This window comes from Nymphaea colorata, chromosome 8 (genome assembly GCF_008831285.2).
Source record: "Nymphaea colorata isolate Beijing-Zhang1983 chromosome 8, ASM883128v2, whole genome shotgun sequence".
NCBI lineage: Eukaryota > Viridiplantae > Streptophyta > Magnoliopsida > Nymphaeales > Nymphaeaceae > Nymphaea > Nymphaea colorata.
In genome coordinates, this window is record NC_045145.1 from 16,769,395 (window position 1) to 16,787,923 (window position 18,529).

Below are 18,529 nucleotides of genomic sequence, written 5' to 3' on the forward strand. Positions count from 1 at the left end.
GCACTTTGTAGTTGGATTTAGATTTGGATTTGGATCTGGAATTGGATTCAAGCTCCTTCTTAAAACCAAATTCAATTTCAATTATCATAAGGTTTAGCATTGATATTGAGAAAATGCGATTGCTTTTTTTGTGTGTTTTTACTTTTTTTTTCTTTTTTAAATCTCTCTTCTTCCGCATTTTATTTTGGAAAAATTGGCGATAAGTTGTGACAAAAGTAGTAAGCTCGCTTCCAAGAGTTAAACGAATTTCGAATTAGCTGGTGCTGTTAATCACTAAACGAGTTGCGTTGGCTTTATTTTAGTTTTATCATCGTTGTTTACTGGATGTATAAAATTTCATCCAATCTCTTTAGATCCATTTGGTAATTGTAATAATATCTAATGAATATGACCAAAGATTAAGGCTGATTTATGTAATTTTTTAAAAAATATTTTATTAAAAAAGATTCATGAAATAGTAACAAACTGATCCATTTTCTCGCTTATGCTCTCCTATCATATGAAAGTTGAGAAGTCTATGCCTGCCTGGTAAGCAGTTAGATTTTTGTAAAAAGCTATTTTAAATAAAATGTAAAATGTCCTAATACGCTTATATAAATGCTAATGCAATATGAAGCATGTTTTAATTCAAGTTATTGTTATGAAAAACTGTTTACTTTATATTGTCAAAATTCTGATATTACATGGGTCGATAATTATTTATTATGAAAAAATCATTCAAGCTCTGAAAATGATTAACCAAGTATATGTTTAGTTCTATTGAATCATCGTTAAAAGACCATATCCATAAGATTGGATCCTAAAAACATCTTAATAATAAATTTAGAAGGGGAATATTTTATCGCAGACCTAAATGGCTTACGATATATTAATTACTATACATATTTTATTGTTTTAAATTAAAAGGAGCATCCCTTGTAAAGTGTATCCTTTGCCCCATAAAACTAGTATAAGGAGAAATGCTTTTCATATATAAACTAATTAGTACATATGCAAGATTATTGAATGTCTGACGCATATAAGACATTCTCCAAACTGCTTGCAGCTGGGTTAATGATCATCGGAAGATTGTTTATCTTTTCAGGCTTAAAGATTGTCCAACTGCATTTTTTTGGTGTTAGTTTTTTGAAAAACAGTTCAGTTGGGATGCATATCAATTTCTCCATCATCTCACCAGGAATTCCAAGTTGGTGGTTGCAGACCCATGCTGCTGGAAGAAGGAAATTAATGTAGTGATCAGAAATGCTAACAGGGGTGCAGGGCTTGTTTTTGGTTGGAACTCGCATGAGAGATTTTTGTTCTTTTTGTATGTTGACCCTTCAGAGGAAGTTCTTGGTCTTTTAAGGAGACCCATCCCCGTTGATTCTGAAGTGGAATCGGGTTCAAATCTTCCTTGTATCTTATTTTACTCTCTCATCTATGTTCTTCATTCCTTCCTGCGAATTTGCATCGGAAATCTATTGACGGGAAAGAATGAGGTGTGGTGCATCTGCACAGGAGTTATACTGCAGCAAAACTGGTTGGACCCTCCCTGTTAAGGTTGCTATCTCCTAGCTTATGTTCTAGGAGTGATATTTTCTTTACTGTTACCAATCCTCCAACTCTGTGGAATGGTGTTTGCAAGTAGTAATATCCAAGATAAAAGGATTTAGGTCCTCTCTAATGTTTTAGCATGAAGGTGTGTTAGTGCTGCAGCAGTTATTTCCCTGTTCAGCAGAAACTTTCTTTTTTACAGGAACTTGATCTGTTGGAGCTGCTCGACTCATTTCTTAGCAACAGATCGCTTGTTGAGGTTAGTTCCAAATGAAGATACAGGAAGCGATGGTTAAGGAGTATGTTACAAGGGGGCTGCGGCCCTACGAAGATTCATGGTTTTGGTTTATCTCACTGGCCAGTTCTGCAAAATCTGCACATTTCGAAATTTTATGTCTTTGTGAAAGCGATCAGTTTGTTGCTTGACTAACATTGTTTTGGTAGTTATGTCTTCTCTTATAGCGTTTTAATTGTTCATACGTATCTGCATCATAGAATTTTTTTATTCTTTCTCAACGAAAGAGGAGCGTTTTAATTGTTCATACGTATCTGCATCATAGAATTTTTTTATTCTTTCTCAACGAAAGAGGATCACCTCACCTGATTTTATTAGCTTTCCAGAAGCACTACGTAAGTAGTTGATTTTGGTGGGCAAACTGTTCCATGATTAGATTTGTTTCTTACTCTGCAATCAACGTGACAACAGTTCACATGACACCACGTTGAAAAAATCATGCTTTTTTTTATTAAATCTATTGGAACCAAAGCATGTTTCTGCGTTTGGGAAGCAGAACCATGTTTATGTGTGCATGCTTACAAAAGTCAGCCCATATCAAACGTCACTTGATAGCTAAAAATAAAAAAATCTGTCACTAAAAAAATATTTGCCATGGAAGCGTTGTCGACTATTTGTGGTGTAGTAATAATCTATGATAACTTTAGCAACACATATTTTAATTTTAAAACATCTAAAAACACTCTGCATCCATCCTGCACGTTTGAATTCTGGCACGTATGTATTAATTAAAAATTAAAAGAGACTATGTATTGGAAGGTGCTAGGTACATTGTGGAACATAAGTTGGCCCATAGTTAATTTTTTTTTATATATATAGAAGAAAGCTGCTTATTGGTAGTTGGTACTTTTATTTATGTGTGTGTGTGTCTGCGCACGCATTTGACTAACTGTGTGTACGTGAGGAGAGAGAAAGAAATAGATTCGAAAATTTAATTTATTTAGTGTTTTCTAATCATACGAAACCAGAACGGATTCAATCAGTAAATTTTTCTACTTATAATCACTCCAGTCCATATGCAAATAGTGCATAACGGGACACATTCAGCACCATAAAGTAGCCCTGGACACTTGGGGGTGATGAGAAAGGGGAGGGTTTCGGCCTTCACTCAGGCATTGAGATTAGCCTCTCGCTCACCAAATCATATACACAAATTTCAAATTGCCTCTTGAGTTCGAGCCCCTTAGACAATGACAGAAACAGGAAAAGTGTTTTAGGTGTTAGCTTTTTCACTGAAGAGACAGACCCCATTGGGGTGGGTCTTCCTTGTCTCCCCTTTTAGGTGTCTCCATGTGTACATCATATCTGTTGGGTTCATATCATCCTCTCCACCACATGTTTCCTTCATTAACATCCTCACCCATTTTCCTCCTCCTGCAAATTCTAAGCTTTCATGAATATTATTTTTTAAGTCAATCAAATTCAATTGCATATACATGGATTTTTAATTTTTTGTTAGCAAAGCTGGCAAAATAGATTTATGTTACTTGAAATACTTTTACACATAATTAAATTTGTGCCGTTTTCTCTTTTAAGGGCATTTGTATAATTTTATTGGAGGAATGAAGCGATGAACTTATGAATAATTATCCTTTGATAGAGATGAATATTGAGAGGACCCTTTGATACATTCATCCCACCTGTCACAAGATTTGGATATTATGCTAGTTTGATTGGGCCATGGTGCCAGCCTTTGGTAGGGCCGCCAAGTGGTTGTACTTTAGATAAATTGACTTCGGACCTTGTTTAGATTTATATGAAATCTATGGATTTGATGTGACATGCTTTTGCTGATACAGCGAACAATTTAATTCAAAATTTATAGTTTGTTGAATTAATAATTTAAGTCTAATCTAATCTTTATGCTAGAGAACTTCATTTTTCTTACCCTTTTTTAAGATCAAAAGATATAGAGTCTTATATCAAATCCACATGTAGATCTCAAATATTAAGAATCTAAGATCATAGTGAAGGGGTGGCGATCAAGGGCCTTTTAGATGTTCATCATCATAAGAAGAAAAGCTGGTGCCAAGTTGTGCATATTTGAGTGGTGCCATAGTGCTTTGCCCGTAAACAGGTCCAGAGCACACTTATGATGTTCTCTTCATTAACGAATTAGCATTGTTGCATGGAAGGATAAAGTTGATCATGATTAAGAAGAAAAAGGTGTAAATCAGCTGGGGTATGTCGAGCCTTTTTCTTTTTAAACATAGGCAATAATTCTAAGCTTAAGTTCACAAAAGCGATGTTGAAGTTGAGGCTTTATTTTAATTATCTTTACGCACTTTTATTTATCTACTTTTTTAAATAATTTTCTAAATATTTTTAGCCTATTCACCCAATTACCTGACCCTTATATGTGAGACTTAATGAGAATCGTCTGAGCTGTAGATTTTGAGATGATCATATGATAAAGATATATATTTGTATATATATATATATATGCCTTCTCGACATGCTCTATGTTTTTTTTTATCGATCTAACGACATAACTAGGTGCAGAATATTTGAAAACGTAAGAATGAGAAAGAACATCAAGAAAAGCTGTTGTTTAGATAGATTCTAATATAAAATCTTATCTAGACTCTGTGATTCACCAACATCACATTATAATGAAGAATAAACAAGGACACACGGTAGATAAAATAAAAAACATTTTGTGTGTGTGTTTTTTTTTTCACTTGCGTCATTTCTTGTACCTTATCTTTTTCAGGGGGAAACCATATGATATCAGGGTTGCGAAATCAGCAATTCTTTGTTGGTCTTTGCCTACTATAAACCCAACAAGCTTCCGTCATTTTTAATTAATAATGAGGACCGAAGCATGTTAGAGGACTGCGTATTAAATTATATTCTTTTTATTTTGGGTTGCTGATGTAGTTAACAAGTTTGAACAGGACGCCTCTTGGCTTGAGCTGACTGGTTCTACCGTACTTTGACGAACCTGGATGTGATTGGAAATTGTGGATTCGGTGAGTCAATCGGGTTTGGATCCGGATTCGGGCGGTCCAAAAAATTCTAGAATTTGATGTGTTTGTATCTTCCTTCAACTTCGCTTAAAGAAGCCTTATTTATTTAACAATAGTCAATTACGAATCGAACATTTTTGCGTGTTTGTACCACGGACGTATGTAGGCCGCATTCAAACACGGGAGGGGGGAGCAGCGCTCCGGCGGAACGCCGTGTTCCCAAAACCCCGTTCTTTTGTCACTCGACTAATTTGGCGATGCGCTTATGCATGAAGCATTGGTTTTGGACATCAACATTGTTGAACATCCCGCGACGGGGCGTTTCTGTTCCACTTACATTTTATACTAATTAATGGGTGTTTGAAGCTGGTTAATTAGTTTGATGATCTTGCTTCTGCTTAATGGAAATCATGTGTTAGGTTTTCTTTTTTTTTTCCTTTCAGTTCATGTTTTTATTGAAAAATTTTACGCCAAAGATAAAAGATTTAGCTCATAAGAATTGCAACGGATCGACCGGAAAATCACTCTCAAGGTGGAAGATCTAGTTGGATTGAGTTCATGCCCGTCCCTCTTATTAATGGGCTCCTCATATAGAAATACTTATATATTTAACTTTGTTGTTGCTTGCTATTTTCCCTTGATTTCTTATCTTTTTCAAGAAAAAAAAAAAGTTTAAGTAAGTGTTTGAAAGATAAAAGATTTTCCTTTCAACTTATTTAGTGCCATCAAGCAACAGGGCTCAACCAACCCTGTTGGTGTATCAATAGAACAGCCTTAAATGTGCCGTGCACTTTTTTCTCTTGAGAAAGCAACCGAGATATTGATTGTGACTGTTAAACTACTTTAACATCAGGATTTGGTAAGTAGTTTTTATTAAATCAATTTCCTTGTACTTTTTATAACCAGGTTGTGCCAATCAATAAATCTGTTCATAGGACTTTGTGTTGTACTTAATCAAATGTATAATGTCTTTTATTGCCTCAGATCTCACCCTATTCAATCACTGCTGGCAATTGAGCTAGAAAAAATGGGAAGTTTTGTTTTCCTTTCCTTTTTTTGACCAACTGGCCTACTCTCATGCTGGGCTCGGGCTCCTAGTCTAGTAGATCCTAACGTGTCTCTCATCGAGTTCATTTTAATCTCTACGAAGATTAGGAATCACTACAATTTGATCACCCAATTAACGTGCTTATAAATAATCTTAGAACATGTCTAATAATGTTTAATGTATGATTAAACTTTTAAAAAGAAGGCATCTTATAATTGAAGCTTAACAATCTATCATTTGTAAACTTCTTTTTTAAGAGCATAGCTCAAATGAACCGACTGAGACATGTTGTGGGGTGCATTCCTAGTTGGTGGGGGCTCTGCTTTCGTACCAAAAAAAAAAAAGTAGTAAGTTGAAGTATGTGGATATTTCACCACTTAAGTTCTAAACCCTAAAAGGCTTCATCTCTTGTTTGGATGGATATTCATCTCGCCCTCACAAAAGAAAGAAAAAAAATGGAAAGACAATTTTTCACATAACACTTCTAATTAAATTGTTCAATGACCCATAATAACTTTATATTTACTTATTCGATTCTTATAAAATTTAGATTTCCTAGCTTTCATCAGCCAAATAAGTCTCAGTTGATTTTTTAGCACGATCGCGGTCTACCATCTTTGTTGCTTGTGGTTTCCCAATCAACTCCACAGTATCAAACGAATGTTTGACGCGGGAATTGAACCAAAAAACAGCTGCTATTCTGCCGCGTTTCTTTATTCCGATCACTCTTTTGTCCAATCCAATCAAATTGGGAGGGAGCTTTGTAGTTGTGGTAGACAAGTTTTTGCAAGCACCAAAATGAAATTATTCATTGTAAGACGCCCCAAGAACAAATGACAAGAAGGCGCAACTAGATTGAATCATGTGAGCCAACTAATGGCAGTGGTAATTGCTCAATCCGAGAACCACTTGAACCGCTCCGTACGGCGTCTATGGGAGCAATTATGAGATATCACGAGTGGACCAGGTGAGCCTTCCAACTTTGATTCCAATCCCAAGCACTCGACGTAGGGACATTCCTAGATATTGAGCGTTGGATTTCTTCCATCATTTTAAAGATCAGAGCAAGTGATTGAAAAAATAATTTTGATGAATCAAATAATTAAGCCCCATGAGCATCTTGGCAATTTGGATAGATACAAGAGGAAAGATATGAAACGGAGAATTCCTAAAAGGAAGAATAGAAAAATGAGAAGAAATAGAGAAAGAAATAGCAATAGAAGTACAAATAGTAATACATTTAACGAGGAGCATAAACCAATCTCTCCCTCTCTATCCTTCTCTCAGGAATTCTGCTTTTTAACAATCGCCTTTTCTTTCTCCTTCTGTGCCTGGAAGGGAGCCATTTGGGGAGTCTCCCCTTTCCTCTCTCTTTATTTTGCTGAGCCGCAGACTTTTCTTTCATTCTTTTTCAGTGTCTGAGGTATTTCTCCTTCACATGGCTTCTCTGGTGTGGCTTTACTGCTTTCTTGATGCTTCACTTTCTGTTTTTGCGTTGTGGGAAAGGTGATGCGCGTTAAATGGGTTCTCGGTTAAATTGGGAAGGCTGATTGTGGCAATCTTTACCTTCAAAGATCTCGGTTTGCAGGATTTCGATGATTAGCTCCGTGGTTTTCTTCTCTTTGTTTAGGGAGTGAAAACAATCTTCTTGTTTTTTATGTTGGTGTGTTTTTTTTTTCTTCCTTTCTTTCTGAATTCTTGGGGACTTCGAAGAAATGGACTCCGTTCTTCTTCCTCTTGCCGACTCTGATATGCCTGTTTTCCATAAGTGGGATCTCGCTTTCTTTTAGCTGGATTGAGCCCTCTCTTTCTTTTCTTTTGCAATTTTATGCTTCCTTTCGTTCCATTGGTGCTTGGATCTGAATCTCATAGGATGCGGGGAACGAGATTAGCTGTTGTGGATTTTGTGGTTATGAGATTTTGTACTTCCTAGTGTTTTGTATTTTATGCTGTAGTGGTGGTTGTGTTGTAATATCTAGTGCGCTACTTTACATTGCCCGTTCACGTATAGTCATTTCAGTTGAAATGAACAATTTGTGATTTGCTTTTAATAGTTCTCGATTGCTATACTTGCAGAAAATTTCCCCAAATACATCGAGGCAATGGCAACGGACGAGGAGGAAATTTTGGTTAGAGGAAGATAGTACGTTGCCATCCGTGGACGGTGAATAGATTCCCTTTCTATTGTTCTCAGGTGTCAAGTTTGAACAAATTGAGCGAGTCTCAATGAAACAATCACTTAAAACTGCACAACAATCTTGTGCAAAGCATGTAACATCAACCGATGTCACATCAGACACTGCGCCCAACTCCTATTTAGATCATGAAACTGAAACTGCTTCTACAAAAGCCACCATGCCTACTGTTGCAGATGAGAAGAAGCATCCCTTTACAAATGATTGTGAGGTCTCCCCAAATGACCCATCCCAACCTAATGAGCCACAATTAGTTAAAGCAGTGGAGAAAATCCATCTAGATCATAAAACGTGCAGTTTGGGAGGACCGGCTGATGAAGAAGTTGTAGATGTGGTGCAAACTGGTGTCTCTTCAGATACAGATTTGCAGCTGTGCAATGGTGTCAAAGAGAGCTCATCACCTGCCAAATGTAGTGATGGCACCAGCAGCATCCGCAAGACTAGTGAGAGTGCAAAGATCAGTGGGCGCTTGGATTATGTTGAGAGTGGAAAGAGCAGCATGTGCAGGGGTAGTACTAGCACTGACGTCAGTGATGAGAGCTCTTGTAGTAGCTTTACTAGCAGCTTGAGCAAGCCACACAAGGCAAATGATTCAAGATGGGAAGCTATCCAGTTAGTTCGGTCAAGAGAGGGGGTTGTGGGCTTGAACCATTTCAGGCTACTGAAGAGGTTGGGATGTGGCGATATTGGCAGTGTTTATCTATCCGAATTGAGTGGAACCAAGAGCTATTTTGCTATGAAGGTTATGGATAAGGTTTCTTTGGCTAGCAGGAAGAAGCTGTTAAGGGCTCAGACAGAGAGGGAAATCCTTCAGCTGCTTGACCATCCATTTCTTCCTACATTGTATACCCACTTTGAAACAGAGAAGTTCTCATGCTTGGTGATGGAGTTTTGCCCAGGGGGGGACCTGCACACTCTTCGCCAGCGGCAACGTGGAAAACATTTTTCCGAACAAGCTGCAAAGTATGATTTCTGGTCATTTTATTTTTCCAGTTTCAATTTTGAGAATGTGATGTGGTAGTTCGTTGTTCAGAAGTCCGGAAGTTATGTGCATTCTTTGCTAGATTGGTGCAAGTGTCTTCTGATACCAAAATAAGGCGATTATTTTGGAATTTGAATTGGCAGGATTTTGAAACCATCTTGATGAGCTGCTTGAATTCGGTTTTGTATTGTGTATGCATCAATATCATTCCTTTGTCAAGATTGGAATGCTATATATGGGGGACAACATCGTGAACTAATGCATCCTTTTGTACGTGATGCAGTTATCTTTACCATTGTTTCTTTTCCTGTTTCTTTTTTTTTTCTCTGGGCACTCTATTCTAGTTCATTTAAGCTTAGTTTTCCAAACTTCTGCATTCACATCCAAGATCAAGAAAATCCTTTTCTAGTCTTGCAAAATGTCTCTCTCTTTTGCAGTATCATGTAGTAACATGTTACTTTTGATTTTTGGATTGCATTTTGGGGCGAGAAACTAATGCCAATTATAGTGAAATTTATGAATTTTATCTTTCATGGGGTCAGCATGTTCTGGCTTCCTTTTTGTTTTTCGGTTCACGTTGCGATTGTGCAACATGTAGATATGCAATATCTGCTGTTCTTTCTGCAATCAATTTTTTCTGTTTGTTTTTTATTGGTGTTTCCTATTTTTATTTGTCAAGTAATGTGTTTTATTTTGAGCTAACTTTGGTTAATCTGATTGTCAGGATGTAAAACGGATATGCTTTTAGTTTTCTTGAGAAAAGTCTATTTTAAGTTTGAGATGCCTTGAGCACATCTAGACATGCATGACTATTTCGTGAAAGATGCTTAACTAACACAATGTTTCAAACTTATCAGCGTTATCTTTGACAGAAACTTTATGGGTGTCCCATCTTGCAGGTTTTATGTTTCGGAAGTCCTCCTTGCTTTGGAGTATCTACATATGCTTGGCATTGTCTATCGGGATCTTAAACCGGAAAATGTTCTTGTAAGGGATGATGGCCACATCATGCTTTCTGATTTTGATCTCTCTCTGCGCTGTGCTGTTAGCCCGACTCTTGTCAGGTCGTCCTCCATGGAAGCAGACCCATTTAGGAGGAACCCAGCATATTGTGTTCAGCCTTCATGCATTGAACCATCATGTATCCAGCCTGCTTGTGTGCAACCAACATGCTTCTCCCCTAGGTTCTTCAAGAGCCGGTCCAAGAAGGATAGAAAACCTAAAACTGAGATTGGGAATCAGGTCAGTCCGCTTCCAGAGCTCATAGCAGAGCCAACGAGTGCAAGGTCCATGTCATTTGTTGGGACACATGAGTATCTTGCCCCAGAGATTATAAAAGGTGAGGGACATGGTAGTGCTGTTGATTGGTGGACATTTGGAATTTTCCTTTATGAACTTCTTTTTGGCAAGACACCATTCAAAGGTAATGGAAACAGGGCCACCCTGTTTAATGTTGTTGGCCAGCCATTGAAATTTCCAGATTATCCAGTTGTCAGCTTTGCAGCGAGAGACCTTATCAGGGGCCTACTTGTGAAAGAACCCCAGCACCGTTTGGCATATAAACGTGGAGCAACAGAGATCAAGCAGCACCCATTCTTTGAGGGGGTGAATTGGGCACTAATACGTTGTGCAAGCCCACCTGAAATTCCAAAACCAGTAGAAATAGATCCCCTTCCATTTGCAGCTGCTTCTACGAGTGAGAAGAAGGCTGTAGCGCAGCCTGTTCATGAGAAATCTTCTGGAAACTACCTGCAGTTCGATTTCTTTTAGATGTTCCTTTATAGTGGCTAGTGAAGTGTTGTACTATTGTCAGAATCCTCATTGTTCACGCTAAACTCGAAGGCTATCTGAATATCTACCTGGATTTTGAGATATATCATATTCAAATTGTTGAAAAGTTTTAGCTTTCTAGCCCAAAATCTTGTTTCATGTAATTGTTTGTTCTACTTGCCTCTCTGTTTGGAACTATGATGAGAGTTCGGACCATCTATTTCTGTTGCTCTTGTATTACAAAAAATGGCAGTCTCCTGACAAGTTAGGGAAATTTCATTTGGTGGTTGTAATGATAGCAAAAGCACTTTAGCTTGTTTTTGGCTCTTCACTTGGTCTTACTTTTACAACGAATGCCTTGTGAAGGTGTGTAAAATTTTGATCGCACCAGTTTTCTGGCCATCAGATGGTAACGCAATCATCCTTGGGATTTTCCTCATGATGGCAGGTCAATGACCTCTAAAGCAGTCTGCATTTGTATCATGCTGCAATGCAAGTCCTGGTGGTTGGAAATCTGAACCTACCGTTGCTTGACCAATTAACAGGACTAGCAACTAACTGTTCATGCTGCATTCAACGAATTCTTCAAAATCAGATTATCTTTTTCCACGCAGAAGAATTTTCAGTGATTCTAGAGCAGTTCATCCTTATTTGCTAGGTCTCATTGGTTTGACCAGGCATGGCTCTCAGTGCTGCCTATAATCCTGATATTGAACATGCAGTGCAGTTTTTGCTTGCACTCCGAGAAAAATTATGGTTAAAGAATGGAAGATCTTGTCCTTAACCGCTTATTCACACTTTCAGGTCAACTGAAGAGGATGGATTTGGTTGACTGGGTTGAGACCAGCAAACCTGACGACTGACACTGTAGTGAGGTTTCCCTAGGCTCACTTCTTATCTGTGAGTGAGACTTTTAACCTGTATGCTCTGTTTCTGCTGTGTTCATAAGAAAACCGCTTGTCAACAGAGTGGGGTTAAGCAGTCACATAAGGCCTTGGATGTCATGCAGGTGGGTGAGGGTCATGCCTTGTGCATCTCTCACTCTTGCACAATCACAAACAAATATAGGCCCTGCAGCAAGATCAAGTCGTAGCCTTAGATTTTTATGCTGAAAACCCCATCTATTCATCAGATCTGCTCTGAGTCCTACAATGATTTCACGCTTGGAGAAATTAATCATGAATTATTTTTCATGCTTGGAGAAATTAGTCATGAATTATTTTCTACCCTCTACTTGATCCATTTGTAATTGAAGTTCTGCATGATCAAGCTATGTAGGCTTGCTGTAGATATTAAAGCAAATACAATACTGGGTCAAATCGCTGGTCATAAATCTTGCTATTAGTTTAAGTGGTAACATCAGTAAGACTTCAATTTACAGATTGTTTTAATTTGTTGAACTGACTCTGCAAATGGAAGACCAAATCCGAACCAATTATTCGTGTTCCAGTAATTCATATGACTCATTCTTTGTTCAATATAGGAATCATTCTGCTGTGACCATTTTGGCAGCTAATGTCTAATAAGTATGGTACGTTAAGGAGTTCATACCTATTGTTACTCTAGTCTCTGGGTTGTTATGGTTTGCAAATAACTCACTGCCATATCAAGCTACTGAAACTTGATTCTGCAAAATTGTGAACCTCTTGGAATAGGTTAAACCATAAAGCATGTGAAAACAATGCATGAGTGCTTGAAATGAAGCTATTGCTTACCTAGCAAAGGCATCGAGTTAGAATCTATTGAAGCTGCACTTGCTGTTGAGAAAGTTTTGCATGTCATTGCAGACTCCCTAGATTTTCTGACTCGCCGAGCTAGAGAATCACAGGAGCGCACCAACGGCGAATTTGGAATCTTATGAAATTTAAAATAGTAGCGACCAAAAACCTCATCTGAAATTGCAACAATTTGTTTCTTTTGTGTTTGTATGATTCAAAAGTGAAGCAGAAATAATTTAAAACAAACTTTGCGAAGTGAAAAATTAAACTAAACTATCAAATTCCCAAGAAAAATTAAAATTTGGCAGGACAGTTCCTCATGTTTGTCGGCATTTGCTTCAGTCTGTGCAAATGTACAATGTGTGCTTCTCTGTGTATGAGTGTGTGAATGTGTGTGTGTGTGCGAGCGTGCAATATATATATATATATATATATATATATATAGCGAGAGAGAAAGAGACTTATGAGGTATGAGATGCAATAAAATTCTTCTGGCCCAGTTCTTGTGTCAGTTTATAGCCATAAAGTGTTCCTGGTGGTTGTGTAACAATCTTAAATGGGCGCTCATTTGCATTCATTACGAGTTCAAATAGCATACTACAATGACTAATTCTTCTGCACGTTCTGCAACTTAAATGGAGCAATTTTAATCCTCTGCGAACATCACATCCGCCTGTTTTCAGTGGGCATCAACTTCTGCACATGCTCAGAGCATCTTCTAGAATATCAGTCAGTCTTCTGGCCGACTGAAAGATACGTTTGAAATTTGAAAGGAAAACAAGAAAAACGAAATTAAAGCAGCTGCCCTGTTCTATGCATCATTTGCGTTGCACATTCGTATCATAGTTGATATTTCATTTTTGAAATTGGAAAATATCTGAAAGTTGCATGATATGTGTGTGTGTGTGTGTAGAGAGAGAGAGAGAGAGAGAAAGATGATTGGTTCATCGCGTCCATGTGTTTTCGACGTTCCAAAAGCATATCTTCCAAATGGCTTTTCTGCATATGTCTTGCATACAGTTCTTTTGAGTAGAAACCACATTACTTTTTGTAAATTAATATTTTGTGTCCATAAATCACTTAAAAAAAATTCGACGTTGAAGATTTTGTGAGTTGATCCTCGAGTGCCCAATTCCTTAATGTGACAGACGAATGAAAAAGATGAGAAATATCAGCAGACCTAGCACCTCTTTCTGTCCCTCTGCATCCATGGCTCTGTGGAGTCACCGATTACATCAGAATCATGGCCTGCAGTAAATGTATAAAGAGCAAGAGCCAGACATAATGGGCTTGACAGTGACACGCTATCATGAAAATTTTTGTTCGTCACCCATTTTTTGAGCCAACAATATGCGCTCCAACTGTTAACAAGCTCCACTGACAACCATGGCAATCTGAACTCGCTGCTTTCTCTACATGCTGCAGTTCTCCTTTGTTTAGGTTATTGTTCGCATTTCCGTGCTCCGCTCGAGCACCAAAATCACGATCTTTCTAGTTCTTGAACCAGTTCTGCGGTCTTAACAATGTGCTTATAAACCAGAATCTGGATCTACCAAGATCCTGTTTCCCCGATGCTTCCGACACGTCCATTAAGAACTCTGTGTCTCTTCTTTGTATCGTATCAACCTCTTGTACCGTAGGAGGCTACTAATGTATAAGTTGAAGCACAGTAGATGTGGCACCTCTATATACGAAAGCAAGTCATATACCTTAAAAATATAAAAGGTTGAATAAAAGTTTGGCTCCTTGGGGGGTCTCCCCAACTCATCTGAAATGAATAAAAAAGAAAAAGGACCTGTGAGTCAGTTCTCCTGGGTGCACAAAGGGAGCTCATTGAGGCAATGACCATTCAAGATCCACAATCAGAATCGGATTGGCCTGATTGCTATTATAAATCCACATAAACTATTATTATATTTATTTTTAAGTAGAAATACAAAAAAAAACATTTAAAGTTTTTAAAAGTATGTTAAAAACAATGAAAGACAATAGCACTAACAGATGGCACCGCTATATCAGCCAATAAATTTGATTGATATGCAACTGCGTTTGGATGTTTCTTCTAGTTTGGCAGATGCACATCATGTGAAGTGTTTCCATAATCTGAAATGAAAACAAGTTTTTGGATGTCTTGTTCTAGATGTTGCTAAAAACAAGACAAGGAAAGGATCTAGTCATCTGACATGTGATAATACATAGCAAACTGTGTGTTGGTTCTAATTGTTGGGTTGGGCACAATATGTTACTAAACTTTAAAGTGAAAAAATAAATAAACAATGTAAATTTTTTCATAAAAAGTAACTAAATTATGGAAAAGAACACATTTTAAGGTGGACACGAAGGGGAATAAAAAACCATCCACGTAAATAATGGAAATTTTTTTCTGAAAAAAAAAACATAAGAAAAATAAGTTTTCCTATTTAGAAGTGCCAGATCCGTCACCACTCGCTGTAAAGATCCAAAATTAATAATTAGATCTTAGACCCAGTTTGGATGCGCTATCCAAGGTTCGGCAAAAAGTGGCTCAGGACTAGAATCGGATCTGATTCGATTCAGACTCAGTATCAAATCGGGGAGGAAAAACATGAATCTGAATCTGAAAAGAGTTCGATGAACATACAAAGTCCAAAACAATTTCAATGCCTCGATTCAAATTTATTCAATGAGATTCATCTAAGTTGGAGGCCTAACTGATCCATTTGTTGCAGCAAGCAGGTTTGGATCTGGTCCAAGACGACCGGTTCAAGGTCAGGGCCGAAGGCTTAATTACTCCTTGACCTTATCAACTATACAAATAAAAAGTACAACTCCTAGCCTTAAAAAGAAGTACAAGTTGCGGAATTCTATGAGAGAGAATAGATTATTATGCCTTTCGTCCCAACAGCGGTTTCCCTGAAAAGCTTATCCGATCTCAAATCAGTGGGATTCAAGTTCCTGCTAAATCTTGAACTTGACTTGAGATGTCCAAATTCCTGCTAAATCTCGAACTTTTCAAACGGTGCCGATTAGAAATTTATTGAACCCGTGACACATGAAACATGTCTGAGAACTTGTACGTACTTCACAGTTTCTTTTGAGTTGTTTTAATTTTGGAACTTTCTCCAGTTAAATGGCATGCACATCTATGATCAGACATTGGGAAAACGATCACGTATCAGCTATGTCAGTCCTTAATGGCGCCTCTGCGGGCTAACGAGCCATTCATAAATCAGTTCTGTCCTTTCGGCCCCTTCTTCTCCGTCACCGCTTTGCTCTCTTCCGTAATAAAGAGTTGCAGTTGCAACAGCAAATGTCTGCCAACGCATTGTAGCAGGTGCCACACTGCTCTGACATGCCCTTGTTATCCATTGAAAGCACAATCTTTCTGCAGTTCATGGGTGTATCCCCACAGATGCTTCGAGTTATTGATCTGAACTTGTGGCAGTGCAATTTTTTGAATTTGAATGGCTTCGTTTTTTTACATGAAGAAAGAGAGAGAGAAAGGTGAATCAGACAGATTATCTGATCCTAGCACATTTTTCTGAGACCTTGGTATTCAGAAGGATTTATGATTGCCATTATGGTGTTCAAGCAATTACTCGCAGAGCAGAAGTCAGAAAATTGTTTACAGCACTCTCTGTGCTCTCCTGAAATGGCTATATTAGCTGGTATTCAAAGAGAACTAGTTCCAACCTGTTTAGAAGGTATTTATAAGAAGAAAATTACCTATGTTTTTATAAGACATATTCTTAAAACACATTATGTTTTGGTTTCCAGGAATGTAATGTGATTATATCCACATATGATTAAAACACATCTGATTGTTGGAACTTATAACATCTTTGATCACACAATGTCTTGTAAAACAATGCTCGTATAACATGTATGCCGTGTTATAAAAGCACAATTACTGTCTTTTTTTATGTACCCAATTTAATCTGCATCGGCTGATATATCCACCAACCTTAATAACATTGATTTGGCCTATAGAGGCTCCATAACAGCCAATATTCAGGAATATAAGACTGCCGGACCTGTCGTTAATGCATGAGGGGCCGATAATAAGACGTAATTTAATCAAGATTCTGTCTAATCCTACAAAAAATAAAACAAAAAAAAAAAACAATGAGGAAATGGATCCAATTAAACCGAGATCTGAGTCTAGTATCAGTATCATACAGTAGGACCCGTATCCAAATCGAATGAAGTCAAGGCAAATCCCACCATATAAACTCCCCCAGCATCTTAGACAAGTATATCCCCAAGAACATAATTAAAAAAATATATATTATGATAGTGATAGTGATAATGAAAGTGATGGGCGGGTAAGAGATTATACAAGGGTAGCTATAAGAGGGGGACTTGTTTGATTACTCAGTTTGTGGCTTCATTTGGTCCAAGGGCGTACAGTGAAGGGAAGGATAAGAGCTCCCTCTCATACAAGTCAAAAAGTTTTTGAGAAAATGTTTAGTCGGCAGGAATTATTATTATAATTACAAAAGTGAGCTAGTAGGAAGCAGCATGGACGCTTACCAATTTGGAATGTGGAATGTGCTCATCACAAAAATCAAAGAGCAAAAAAAAAAAAATTAAAAATAATTTTATTTGAGGATCAACCAACCACATTTTCTGCAGTTTGTCTTTTCTTGCACTCTTTATAACATATATATATAATAATATAAATAAGTGCTGAATGATGAAGGTAAACTAATATATAAATAAGCAAAATGTTTAAAGTCAACTAATATGTAAATAAATAAATTTTTGTCGTTCCGTGTGGGCAACTGCCCGACAAGCTCATATGTGGCATTGCCTATGCGTATTGCATGTTGAACTATACTTACTCGGATATACATGTGAATTTCCCTTAAACATCCATCTTTATTTACGTCACGAAAATATGAGTTCGTATTTCGTAACTGCGACTCTTGTTGTTGTTTTTCTCTTAATTGTTGGAGATGCACAATAATGAGAATTAATTCATCTCCGCATCGTTTGAAAAGTCATTCATTCGGAAAACTTTATTCCCTAGATTTAATGCTCGCAGTGCACGGGATTCTTAAAAATGTTTTCCCAAAGTTGGCAACGAAATCCAAAACTTCCTTTTAAAATGGAAAAAAGAATGATACGTGAGGAACAAAGCGTTTCCATGAAAGCTTTATAAAGTTTTAGGTAGGCATTACATCGAGCGTCACAACTTGGTCCACCTCTCCCTCGCTTTTTTACTTTTTCACTTTTTTGACCTAACTGAGTGGTTTGGCAGCCGACGGAATTTCTCTTTTCGGAGAAAAACTTTCGGTTTGAGATTTTGTTATTGTAAGAAACGTGTCTGTATTCTGAATCGACCTTCAATTTAGCTTAGGTAGGTAACTAAAATGAATAAAATATTACCGAGATAGGTTATTACAGTGGCGGAGCCCCTGGGTAGAAAATTTTCTCCATAATGACAGATAAATAATGTACATTAGAGTAGAAAGTTTTTCTTATAATGAAAAAGATTTCTTTCTACCACCTGAGTGAGTGAAGAATGAAGCTGCCCCTCCTTAGTTCTTACCCTCATCTCTTTAGGGTTCAAGGCTGCTTTGGTGCATCATGGTAGGACTGGGCATAAAGCCGGACCGACCCGGCCCGATAAAGAGGTCCATTTTTTACCCCTTTAAACAATCGGGCCGGCCCAAGACCCAACCCATTTTTAATCGGGCCGGGCCGGGCTTTTGTATTATCGGGCCTCGGGCCTTAGTGTATGCCTGAGGCATAGCCCAATTATAGCAGGGCCGACCCCGGTCTTCTCGGGCCGAGCTTTTTGGACCAGGGCAACGAGAAGTTGATCGGTCGGCTGCTCACTATCGGCCGGAACGGATCCTCTGACAGCGACTGATCGGTCATCGCGTCCTTGGGCTGTATAGAGAGCACATTCCTCAGCACTTGCGTGTTGATCTTCGACACAGTTCTCTAAATCCTGAACACCAAGCAAAAAAATTAAGATGAGACAACAAAAAAGGGAAACCCCAAAAGCTAAGAAAAAACGAAAAGGAGAAAC

General features: G+C 37.8%; 1 protein-coding gene across 1 annotated transcript; it reads left to right on the forward strand.

Moving 5' to 3' along the window:
- The first annotated feature begins 7,045 nt into the window (after nt 1-7,045).
- LOC116258777 (serine/threonine-protein kinase D6PK-like) lies at nt 7,046-11,123 on the forward strand. Its single transcript, XM_031636161.2, has 3 exons — nt 7,046-7,268; nt 7,922-9,003; nt 9,922-11,123. The coding sequence occupies exons 2-3, from the start codon at nt 8,072-8,074 to the stop codon at nt 10,790-10,792; spliced, it is 1,803 nt and encodes a 600-aa protein (XP_031492021.1). The 5' UTR covers nt 7,046-7,268; nt 7,922-8,071; the 3' UTR covers nt 10,793-11,123.
- Nucleotides 11,124-18,529: the final 7,406 nt, after the last annotated feature.